The sequence below is a fragment of the Schistocerca serialis genome, chromosome 8 (genome assembly GCF_023864345.2).
Source record: "Schistocerca serialis cubense isolate TAMUIC-IGC-003099 chromosome 8, iqSchSeri2.2, whole genome shotgun sequence".
NCBI classification, from domain to species: domain Eukaryota; kingdom Metazoa; phylum Arthropoda; class Insecta; order Orthoptera; family Acrididae; genus Schistocerca; species Schistocerca serialis.
The window spans coordinates 500930613-500943773 of record NC_064645.1 but is presented as its reverse complement, the minus strand read 5'-3'; the positions used below and the strand labels follow the sequence as shown (position 1 = coordinate 500943773).

The following is a 13161-nucleotide window of genomic DNA, read 5'->3' as shown; positions in this document are numbered from 1 at the left end:
GACCATGCTCTGGTTTTAAAATGTGACTTTATTAGCATGCAGCCATGCTGTTGGTAATCACAAGCTGCCTTAAATGCTGATCGGCAAATCTGCTAGGCTGAGAGATTTTAAAAATTGCAACATGAAGTCCCTGCCTGTATATTATTTGCAACCAGAAAAGAGCATGGATGGATGGTAAGCTGTTCAAAGAATGGTTTCACGACCAGTTTGTTCCCCCTGTTCAAGAGTTTTCTAAGGAGAATCATTTGTCTCCCCGTGCAATGCTTTTCATTTATAACACGCCATCTCACACCAGCACTGAGGAATTATGCGATGGAGGAATTGTGGCGAAGTTTTTGCTGCCGAATGTTACACTGCTTCTACAGCCGATCAACCAGGGCACACTGCAAACATTAAAACTGATTTACAGAAAACAATTTTTAGGAATGCTGATCCAAGAGGATAGCATTCTTTTAGTGGACAAAATAAAAAAGACCAATGTGAAGGATGTTGATTATTGCGCCGTTGAGGCATGGCAGAATATTTCAGAAAATACTCTGAGAAAATCGTGGAGAAAACTGTGGTCATCTCTTGAATTTCAGGACAACCTAGTTGAAAATAGAGAGGAAAATCTACTACAAGTGATACAGATATTCCCTGGATGTGAAGAGGCTAGTGAAGGAGACGTAGATAAGTGGATGGCAGCAGATGGGGCATGTGTGGAGAACCTTACTGATGCTGATTTAGTTGCTGCTGTGACTCAAGACCAGGAAGAAGTGGCCTGCTGTGATAGAAGTGACAATGAGCTTGAAAATGACAAAGGAGAGCTGGTGCCACACAGTGATGCAGCAGAAGCCCTTGACCTCACACTATGTTATTTGGAGCAACAGCCCAATGCTACACCTGCTGACTTGATGTTTATGAGACAATGGCGCAACTGTGCATATATAACAGGCTGTCTTCATTACGCCGGAAAACAATGACTGAGTTTTTGTCATCTAAAAAGTAGGGATAAAATTTCCGCTGTGTTTTAGTAAGTTTGACAGCTTTTCTTTCATTGTTGTGCATTGTTTAAACCTAATGTTTTCTTCCCAGCTTTTCTAATACATGTTTACTGTACTGTATAAGTTAAAATAGTGTGTATATACAGCAGTTTACCGTGCAGTTTTCCATACGTAGACTAACATTTTCCATATTCGGATTAACTGAATGTTCGGATTAGTGGGACTCTGCTGTACTAGTTTAAAGTCGCTCATTGTGTTTTTCTGTCTGTGTGTGAGGGATAATTTCAGAAACTACTGTAGGCATTTTGATAATGTTTCCACTGATAGATTGATGCACAAGGAAAGATTGTGTATACACTATGTGATCAAAAGTATCCGGACACCTGGATGAAAATGACTTAAAAGTTCAGTGGCACCCTACATCGGTAATGCTGCAATTCAGTATGGTGTTGGCCCACCCTTAGTGTTGATTACAGCTTCCACTCTTACAAGCATACATTCAGTCAGGTGCTGGAAGGTTTGTTGGGGAACAACAGCCCATTGTTCATGGAGTGCTGCACTGAGGAGAGTTATCAATGTCGGTCGGTGAGACCTGGCACGAAGTCGGCACTCCAAAACATCTCATTGGTGTTCTATGGGATCAGGTGAGGACTCTGTGCAAGCCAGGGATGTTATTGTCATGTAACCATTCCGCCACAGGCCGTGCATTATGAACAGGTGCTCGATCGTGCTGGAAGATGCAATCGTCATCCCCAAATTGCTCTTCAACAGTGGGAAGCAAGAAGGTGCTTAAAACATCGATGTAGGCCTGTGCTGTGATAGTGCCATGCAAAACAACAAGGGCTGCAAGCCGCCTCCATGAAAACCACAACCACACCATAACACCACAGCCTCCGAATTTTACTGTTACACGCTGGCAGATGACATTCACCGGGCATATGCCATATCCACACCCTGCCATTGGATCGCCACATTTTGTACTGTGATTTGTCACTCCACACAATGTTTTTCCACTGTTCAATCGTCCAATGTTTACGCTGCTTACACCAAGTGAGGCGTCGTTGGCATTTACCGGCATGATGTGTGGCTTATGAGCAGCCGCTCGACCATGAAATCACAGTTTTCTCACCTCCCACCCAACTGTCATAGTACTTGCAGTGGATCCTGATGCAGTTTGGAAATCCTGTCATGGTCTGGGTAGATGTCTGCCTGTTACACATTATGAGCCTCTTCAACAGTTAGTGGTCTTTGTCAGTCAGCTGATGAGGTCGGCCTGTACGCTTTTGTGCTATACCTGTCCATTCACATTTCCACCTCACTAACACATCAAAAACAGTGAACCTAGGGATGTTTAGGAGTGTGGAAATCTCGCGCACAGACGTATGACACAATGACACCCAATCACCTGACCATGTTCGAAGTCTGTGAGTTCAGCGGAGCACCACATTCTGCTCTTTCACAATGTCTAATGACTACTGGGGGTGCTGATGTGGAGTACATGGCAGTAGGTGGCAGCACAATGCACCTAACGTCAAAAAGTATGTTTTTGGGGGTGTCCGGATACTTTTGATCACATAGTGTATAATATATTACTGCTATACCATACAAGTTGTCTGGTTGTAGATACTTATGACGGGACTTTGCCTACCCATCATCACTGATTTCATCCAAATTTGTGGTATGCAGGACTTTACAGAAATTAAGTGGTTGAAGTGGGAGTGCCAGATAGCCAAGCGTTTAGTGAAAGTAGCATTTTTGGTGCAGATCAGATGAGGCGTGAGCAATTTAAGTTGGTGTAGTTTCTAGGCATCTGTTGGTACAGAGGAAGGAGTACCGAACACTAATTCAAGGGTTGCGGGGTTGAGTTCTTTGTGGAAATTTGTTTCTTATTTATTTTGAGGTTTTATGTTACTTAACACAAACCAAAACAATGTTCAGTATGCTTTATTTATTAACATTTTCACAAAAGGAAATGCAAAAGAAAATTTCTTATTGAAAATGACTTTCCAGGAAGAAATTGTAATTAAAGTGGAAAGAACTTAATTAAGAATGATTTACTCCCAAACTGTCCAGTGGGAAAGAACCTTTTATAAATGTAAACCATATTTGTTCTTCATATAGGAACATTAAAACAACAGGCAATTTCAAAAATAGAGTTTATTTTTAATGGTCAATGTCACCCACCCCAGTGTGTGTAAGTCATCAAATTTAAAGTAATGAAAGTATCTAGTTTTGTATACAAAGTTCTCCTGTATGTTCTACAAACCCTTCCTGCAAATTCATTTGCAATCCTAAATTTTACTTTGCCTTTCCTTTTCTTGCCTTTTATGGAAATGGTTAATGAAAGCAATATATTGAACATTATTTCGGTTTATTTGGGGTGTAAGTAATGCGAAAAGGAAAATAAAAAAAGTTTTCGCAGAAATAATTGACCACATGACACTTGGATTACCATTCTGTACTCTTTCCGCTGCCTCAACCACTGTGTGGAAACCATGCTAATGTAAATGGCTCATAACTCACCCAACCTGCATTGAAAATGCTATTTTTTATTAAATGCGTGGCAATCTGGAGCTCTCACTTCTGTCACCTTCATTTCTGGCTGAGCTCTAAACAAACCATAAATTTGAATGAAATTTGTTATGACGAGTTGGTGTGGTCTCCGTATTAGTGCTAACTGTGCGACCAATGGGGTGGGTAGTTGGTGCTTTTCTGATTTACGTTGTCAACATTTGGTTGTAATTTTAACACTAATATTAGAAAATCAAAAATAGGAGAAGATTTTGTATGTGCGTGCGCTCAGTCGTGTGTGCATGCGTGCAAGAGAAAGTGTTTTATATGAGGCATATTCAAAAAGTAAGTTTACTAGATTTTTATATTTTTGTGGAAAAAGTGAATCTGAAAAAAAGAAAGGGGAAAAAAGATACGGATTATTGTTGATGCTCTTGTTGACTATTTTTCCACATAATCACCATCCTGTTCAAAGTATGTGGTGAGCTGTGGTACTAACTTCTTCATGCCCTCCTCAAAGAACTCTCCTACCAGTGCCTTCCCCCACTTCAGAAACTCTTTCTGCACGTGCTCATTAATTGAAAATTTAATTCCACTCATATGTGCCTTTGGGGAAGTGAAAAATTGATAATCTATAGGTGGCAAATCAGGGGAATATGGGGTGTGGTATGAAATATCCCAACAAGATGAGTCCAAGAGTGCCTTGGTGGCCAAGGCTGTGTGAGGACAGGCATTGTCATGAAAAAGCACATTCCTCTCACCAGTATTTGCCTCGTTTTGTTTTCAGTGCTTCCTTCAAGTTTTTTTTATGGTCTCACAATAGTGTGTGTTGATGGTCTCCCCCTGAGGCAGAAATTTGACCAAAATGATGCCGTTTTGGTCCCAAAACACTGAGGCCATAATTTTTTTCCCTTCGAAATTGTGGTTTTGAATTTTTTGACAGATGAGAAATTGGTGTCACACCATTATGATCATTGTCTTTTTGTCTCAGATGTGTAATGAGACACTCATGTTTCATCTCTAGTCACAGTAGAATTCATGAAATCCCCACCTTCCAATTCAAGTCCCTCAAAATCATGGGCACTATACCTGTTTTTTCTTGTGGTACTCTGTCATCTGCTTGGGACCATTATTATGCACAGTTTCTGGTATCCCAACATTTCTGTGATTAAGTGTCTTGTTTAAGAGAGTTCTGGAGAGGTGTGGAACATCACAGAAATTTCATCCGCTGTCAGTCGACAGTCTTTGTAAGTGCACAATTTTTTTGCATCCACTCATGAGTCAAAATGGAAGGGCTTCCTCTCCTTTGTTTGTCATATACATTTGTTCTGCCTACACCACCTAAACATGCTCATTCTGTTCATAACACATTCACCATAAATCATTTTGATGCACGAAAATATTGTGGTAGGTGATGTTCCTTCTGCAGCTGGGAAGCGGATCACACACATGGGTCACACTTGGCGGGATTTCTTTCTGACATTTTCCACCTCTATTGGACACTACACTGTGAGTTTGTGTTCTGCTGTGTTCCTGTGATACTCGCTCTGGTTATGGGATACCCTCTAATGCTTAGTGTTGCCAGCACTCAAAAGAGTTCTTATATTTATCAACTGCAGAGTAATTAAGTCACTTAGAGTTTGTCTCCAACAAACAGCAGAAGTGCACATACTATTACTGTTGACGACAGTATATTGCTGAATTCATCTGTGATTCAGTATTTGATTTGAGTGAGTTGCTTTTAACTAACTGTGTCTTCTTATCTCTGAATTTTTATACTTTATGCATGATCATCAAGAAATGTCACTTCCCCATTTTGTTCCATTAACAAGATTCACTAAAGGAAACCTAAACATAATTTAGAAGAAGAAGAAGAAGAAAAAGATGTGTTGATTTTTCATAATGATACTGCACTGACCTGCAGAAGCTAGTGCAGAAAGAATACCATTATGAATGTAGCTGCTGTGTTTAGCAATAGTAGGTTGCAATCTTTTTTGTCAATTTCCTGTGTCTGTAAATGAATCTAAAATCCATGATGTTGGATCCTAGTACCTGTTAAGCAAAACTAGGAAGTTTAGGGTGGTACAAAAGTGAGATTATAAATTGTTAATGGAGAATACTTAAACTATTGGTGCTAAATATGAAAACCTTCATTTTTTTAAAATCATGTATATAGATGTAGATGATTTCAGTTTCTGATGATTAACATCTTTCAGGCAGATTTAAGATAGCCAGAAAGGTGATTGAAGTTTTATTTTTTTGTTCTTTCCTTTGTCATGAACTGTTTTGGCACTGTAGTTCAGTACCTAATTTTTATAATTTTGTATTTGATTAAAATGTTTCACTGAAGTTTTCTGAGTTGCACTCTCACATTCATTGTAAAGATAAAGTAAAACTGTGAGCAATTATTGTCCTCATGATTGTATTTGTCTGTGCAGGATCTTCCAGAATTTTTTGAGGACAATATGGGGACGTGGATGTCAAATTTCCATGAACTACTGACTGTTGATGTTCCATGTCTCAAAAATGAGGTATTTGTAATAATATATTCCTTTTGTATTGGCACATATTTCATTTTTCTCTCTATGTTTGTTCTACTTGCACAGTTCATAAAGTTAATGTAAATACTTCATTTAGCTCCACCCCACTCTCTCCATTTTCATTTCTAGGATGAAGAGGAAGCTGGACTTCTTGAGCAGTTGAAATCACAGATATGTGACAATGTTGCATTATATGCTTTGAAATATGATGAAGAGTTCCAGAGTTACCTTCCACAGTTCGTGACAGATATTTGGAACCTGCTAATTTCAACAGGAACGCAACCTAAGTATGACTTGGTAAGTACAAGGGCTACTGCCATTGTTGCAGACTTTCGCTTTGTTTAGTTTATTATATGTGGTGAGGGAGAGATAAGGAAGTGAACAGGCATATCATTTAGATTGTGGTTTGTTTGTATAATCTTAACAGTTAGTCAGCAATGCTCTGCAGTTCCTGGCAACTGTTGCAAACCGTTCACAATACCGACACCTGTTTGAAGATCCCATCATTATGAGCAGCATATGTGAGAAAATTGTAATACCTAATATGGAATTTAGAGGTTAGTAATGGCACTTGAATGTTATGTGGATGACGATGTGATAGGCTTTGCAGTTTCTGCTCTGTACTTTTTTCCTGTGTTTTAGCATCTGACGAGGAGTTGTTTGAAGATAACCCAGAGGAATATATTAGACGTGACATCGAAGGTTCGGATGTTGATACAAGACGGCGTTCTGTATGTGACTTGGTAAAAGTTTTGTCACAGTACTTTGAAGCAAAAATGATTGAGGTGTTTGGACAGTATGTACAGGTAAGATAACATAAATTTGTGATTAGATCAAAAGGCGTGAAGATTAGAATGAAGTAGGGAAGGAAATAATCCCTTTATGTTGTATGTGTGTTAGTGTTTGGAGATGATGTTATATTTTTTAAAAATAATTTTTGTTATGAGACACAATCACATTTATGTTTTTATATTACCCGTTTTGAATGGGTCAAGTCATCATCAGATTCACAAAAAAATTAATTTGACAGAAAGACCATGTGTTGTCGCTAACTTCAGATGTTTTATACAGCCAAAGGTAAAATAAAAGTAAAAACAATTCACTAGCACCATCTTATAGTGGCTGAAAATGATAAAACCAGTGCATAGTATACCATTACACTAACAATATAAAATGTCCTATCATGAAATGTAACAGAACCTTTAAATAGCCATCAGCTGTGCCCAATAAGGCACATTATTTGGATACACAGGAAGAGCTAGCAGCAAGGAGCAGGACAGGTTGCCAAATGGACAATCTTGGTTTATTATGCACAGTTCACACACATTCACTTGTGCTCAGGTGTGCTTGTGAGACGAAGTGGAGATTCCGTCTACCTGAAAGACTCATCTGACTGTGAAGTAAATAAATTGTCAATGAAAGAGAAAGCATCTTTTAGGGACTCATATCCAGTTAATCATAGGTAGTTAATTTTTAACAATGTGAATTAGGATAGATGACTTTTCACCACATAGAGGGGATATTCAGCAGCAGACAGGCACATTTAAAAGTACAATTAAGAGTAGAGTAAACTATTGGACAGAGTCCTGTAGGTTTAGAAACACACACACACACACACACACACACACACACACACACACACACACGGCCGCCGCCGTCTTCTGGTGCTGAGGCCCGACTGAAGTGAGCAGCATTTTTGTTGGGGTGGGTTGTGGGAGTACAGGAATGTGTGGGGCAGGGAGAGGGAGGAATAGCAAGGTAGGGATGGGGAAAGATGCAGTTTGTACTGCCTGTGGGAGAGGACAGGGACAGGATGGTGAGTGGCTAGGTGATGCATCAGGAATCTATGCTTGGAGTGGGTGGAGGGAAGAGGATGCTGCACTTAGCAGTCCACAGTCTCGTCCCCACCATGTCTTTGCACAATCTCACAGGCAGCATAACAGTGTCCCCAACCCTACCCTGCTATCTCTCCTCCTCCCAGCTCCACATCTCATCTATATCGCAACTTCCCTCTCCAACTGAGGTCACTGATCCCCTCAGTGCACAGAGGTGACAGTGACCATGTATGTGAGTTGTGCATGTATGAATGAATGTGTGTGTCTATTTGTAAATCTGTATTCCATAGCTTAGTCTACTTTTAATTGCACATTTAAATGTGCCTGTCTGCCATTCAATGCTGCCTCTGTGTGGTGAGTAGCAATGTATCTTCGTTGTTACTCCACCCTGGTTTTCCCTAGTTTTATTTTTACTTTTTATTGTTTTTAATGTAATCTGTCTAGAATATGAGTAAAGATATTTTATAACAGTTTGGCATGTGTTACCAGTGTATTATTATTGAATTTGATCACTTTTAACCACTGACAGATGGTGGTGGTGCCTAGTTTTTACTTTTTATTTTGGTTCTGCTATATAAAGTCTAGCAGAACACCTTTTAAGTTAGTGGCAAAGCATGGTTATCCTGCGAAGTACATGGATAACAGAATTTTACTGGCTCTTTATCTTATGATACTGAATATATATTAAATATAACATGTCAATTATTTAGAAGTTTTGATTTTTGTTTTTACAGGTGAACAAAATTATTTGAAATGGTCAAAACCAGTAATCTAAAAGTATAATTGTTTCTGGGAGTAAAAATTGTTTTAAACAAACACTGATTCCTCTTTAAGACTTAAGTTTGCTTGAATTTTACAGATTTTGTTTCCATAAAAAATAATTTTTTTGGATGCATGTTAAGAAAAAGACAAAATCAAAAGACTAATGATTTTGAACATAATAGAGGGAAACGTTCCACGTGGGAAAAATATATCTAAAAACAAAGATGATGTGACTTACCAAACGAAAGTGCTGGCAGGTCGATAACACACAAACAAACACAAACATACACACAAAATTCGAGCTTTCGCAACAAACAGTTGCTTCATCAGGAAAGAGGGAAGGAGAGGGAAAGACGAAAGGATGTGGGTTTTAAGGGAGAGGGTAAGGAGTCATTCCAATCCCGGGAGCGGAAAGACTTACCTTAGGGGGAAAAAAAGATAGGTATACACTCGCACACACACTTTTTTCCCCCTAAGGTAAGTCTTTCCGCTCCCGGGATTGGAATGACTCCTTACCCTCTCCCTTAAAACCCACATCCTTTCGTCTTTCCCTCTCCTTCCCTCTTTCCTGATGAAGCAACTGTTTGTTGCGAAAGCTCGAATTTTGTGTGTATGTTTGTGTTTGTTTGTGTGTGTATCGACCTGCCAGCACTTTCGTTTGGTAAGCCACATCATCTTTGTTTTTAGACTAATGATTTTGTGTGATTAGAGGAATGGTGGTTGGAGCTATGTGCAAGAGACATTCCATTTCGGAAATTGTTATGGAGTTCAGTATTCTTAGAGCCACAATGTCAAGTGTGCACCAAGGATACCAAATTTTGGGCACTACCTCTCACCATGGACAATGCAATGGCCAATGGCCTTCACTTAACAACTGAGAGCAGTGACGTTTGCATAGAGCTGTCAGTGCTAACAGGCTAGCAACACTGCATGAAATAACCAGGGACATACAGCAAACGTATCTGTTTGGACTGGCGAAATCTGGCGTAATAAGTCATGGCAACAGACGACTGACGCCATCATCTGCAATGCCTTTCCTGAGCTTGTTGACCATATTCGTTGGACCGTGGAAAACTGTGGCCTGGTCAGATGAGTCCTGAATTCAGTTGGTAAGAGCTGATGGTAGGGTTACAGTGTGGTGTTGACCAGCAAAGTCATGGACTGAAGTTGTAAAGAAGGCACTGAGCAAGCTGTTGGTGGCTCCATAATGGTGTGGGTCCAACTGAACCATTCATTGACTGGTAATAATTACGTTCAAATACTTTGAGACCATTTGCAGCCATTCATGGACTTCATCTTCCCAAAAACAATGAAATTTTTGTGGACAATAATGTGCCATGTGAATGGATCACAATTGCTTGTGATTAGTTTGAAGAACGTTCTGGACGATTGGAATGAATGATTTGGCCACCAAGATTGCCTGACATGAATCCTATTGAACATTTGTGGGACGTAATCGAGAGCTCAGTTTGTGCATAAAATCCTGCACCAGCAGTACTTTCGCAATTATGGATGGCTATAGAGGCAGGATGGCTCAGTATTTCTCTAGGAGACCTTCAACAACTTGATGGGTGCATGCCACATTAAGTTGCTGTACTACACTAAGCAGGTGGTGGTCTGGCATGATATTAGGAGATATCCCATGGCTTTTGTCACCTCAGTGTATTACAGGAAAGCAAAAGAATTTCTGTATGAATTGATTAGGAAGACAAGTAAAAGCATTGTCTGCAGGTGCCAAATAAACTGTTTTGACCACAGGTCTTTCAAGGAATAGTGGAACAGTCATCTGTTGGATTTAGCATATAGGTAATAAATGGATATCAAGAATATAGAAACAGATTAATTAATTTTTTTTAAAAAAGGCACATTGGAAATAATAGGACTAGGACAGTTGAAGGCAGTCAAAGCAGATAGCTAGCAAGAAAGGACGACCTGAGACATGAATGTGGCAGACAAATGACAAGAAATTGGCCAACATATGTGGGGAAGGGAAGGGGGTTGGAAATCATGAGGGAGAAAGTATATGCAGAAAAGAGGAAGAAACAGAGCCCCGCCCCTCACACACACACACACACACACACACACACACACACACACAAAACCACCACCACCATTATCAGGATTGTCTCTATCCTCTAGACTAACTGAGTGAAGTATCGGATCTGATGTCTGCATCTCAGGGGAAAGGTCACTGCTGAAATGACTCTAATGCCCAAGTCTCTTGCAACCATACCAGTGGGCTAAATTCTGTCACATATTTCGAATTCAGTGATGTTAAAGTAATTACATTGTGAGCTTCTATATCAGCAAATTTAATTGACATAAAACTTCAGTGAATACAGAGATAGTTTTCTCAGTGACTACACAGAACAATCAGCCATTAGCTAAGGAAATACATTGCGCTATGTGTTGGTGCTACCTAACAGAGGTGTGCTCTGCTAAATATTATGAAAATTGGAAAGTAAAATCTGTTGTGGCTTAGAACCCATAAGGAACTGATCCACTAAGAAATACTAAAGGATATCGAGTTATTTCCTTGTGATTAATGTGTATTTAAATGGAAACGAAACTAAAAAAGTAAATTAAAACTATGTAGAAGAGCTTAAATGAGTTAGGAAAAATAATGATCATTCCATCTTCAGTGTTTGTTATTTTTAAGGCAATGATACAGAGGTACGGTGAGAGCCCAGAACAAAACTGGCGAAGTAAAGATGCTGCTCTGTACTTGGTCACGTCTCTTGCTGCCAGAGGACAGACACAAAAACATGGCATAACACAGTCTAGCCAGCTGGTTGATCTCAACAGTTTCGCACAGGAGCACATACTAACAGAGCTTCAGAAACCAGGTAAGAAGATATAGGCAGAATATTTGGATTTATTTTGTACAATAATCAAGAAATCATCACATGTAGTTTGAATTTCTTTTAATGATATAATCCCTGGTAAGCAGAATGACTTTTTTTTACACAACAAAGAAAAACTGATCCCTCAGGTTTTCTTGGCGTGGTTGATCAGTGGGGTGCTTTCGGGTGTTTTGACGTATTTGTAGGTGCCATTCTTCTCCACAATATTTGGATCCTTCTACGCAGTACTATTGTCTCTGATCTCCGAAGACAGCATGTGCTTTTATCCTGACATCCTCCTGGATTTAACCTTCCTTAACAAAGGATCCCCTGTCTCTCTTTCATTTGTATTTATTTATTTGACTATTTCAGCCGTGTCCCATTTGTGACTTATTTCTGGCTTCAGTTGTCAGAGACTGCAGTCGTGCGTGCATGCTTGTGTGTGTGTGTGTGTGTGTGTGTGTGTGTGTGTGTGTGTGTGTGTGTGTGTTTCTCTGTTGTCGTCTATTTTTGATGGAGGCCTTACTGGCCAAAAGCTCATTTGTGACAGTCTGTTTTTGTGCCTATCTGCGAATCAGCATCTCCGCTATGTGGTGAGTAGCAACTTTCCTTTTCATAATATTGTTACTTTTCTTTTAAGATACTTATTGTAATGTTATTGCTTTCTCCTGGAAAAAGAGTCACCACTTATTTTGCTGATTTACTGTGATCTCTTCTATTTCTTATTTTTTATTTACCAATCTCTCTCTTCCCTGAATTCCGATTTACTTCTTTCTCCTGTTTATTTGTTTTTATGTTCTATTAAGTCAATGCCTTATCTGCAACCTTTTTTGCTTTCATTCTTCTTTTAATTTGTTATGGCTATGATCTTTTGAAACTTTTTAATGTCTGCTTGGTATAAACGTTGAGGTTGTACTACAGTGTCTGAATTTGGTGTGATAAGAGGGTGTTTGATTTGCAGTTATTCTGGCAATGGTTTTTAATGCTGTCTTCATCTTTCTGACTCTTTCTTCAACTGACACCTACCTGTTAATGTTTGAGGTGAAAATCTCACCTAGGTACTTGAACTTCTGTATTCTTTTAATGTCACCATACCTTTTTTGATTGACATTAGTGTATCTTTTGTATCTGTTCTGCACTCCCTTTTCAAAAGAAATTTATAATCACATCCTCTCTGTTATTTCTCTTAGGATGTTTAGTATTAATGTATAAATTTTGTGTAGAAAATACTACATCATCTTAGAAAGTGATGCATCTGAATTTACGACCAGTCTTTTGATAGTCTAATCCTATTCTGTTTTCGATTATGTATCAGTTCCTTCTGTCTGGTCATTTTTGACTTACCTTCTCCTGGGTACAGTAAAATAGAATGAGCGAGAAGCCAAATGTTTTATATAGCTCTCATAAGAATTCAACTCATGATCGTGTGTTCATTAATGTTTGTTGTGTAAGTACTCTAGTCATCTATTCCAAGCTTTTTCAGTACTTCTTGATCTATGCAGTATACACCTTCTTAAAATGAACAAATGTTGTAATATTTTATCTCCTCTCAGCATTTTGGTCTTGATCAAGGAATTAATGGTGATGGCCTATTCTGCGCATTTCTGACTTTTGTTTGGCACACTCCTAGTTGATGAGCAATGTTACTTTCTGACCCTTTGGATGGTATCTTGTATGTGACTGAAAG

At 39.1% G+C, this 13161-nt stretch overlaps 1 protein-coding gene across 1 annotated transcript in view; it reads left to right on the top strand.

Annotated features, from left to right (window-relative positions):
- LOC126416206 (exportin-2) overlaps positions 1–13161 on the top strand; it is a 165315-nt gene that overhangs the window by 76354 nt on the left and 75800 nt on the right. Inside the window, exons 6-10 of the mRNA XM_050083798.1 lie at positions 5933–6025; positions 6164–6331; positions 6462–6591; positions 6677–6840; positions 11291–11477. Of these exons, the coding sequence (XP_049939755.1) occupies positions 5933–6025; positions 6164–6331; positions 6462–6591; positions 6677–6840; positions 11291–11477 (742 nt within the window). The remainder of the gene's footprint in view (positions 1–5932; positions 6026–6163; positions 6332–6461; positions 6592–6676; positions 6841–11290; positions 11478–13161) is intronic.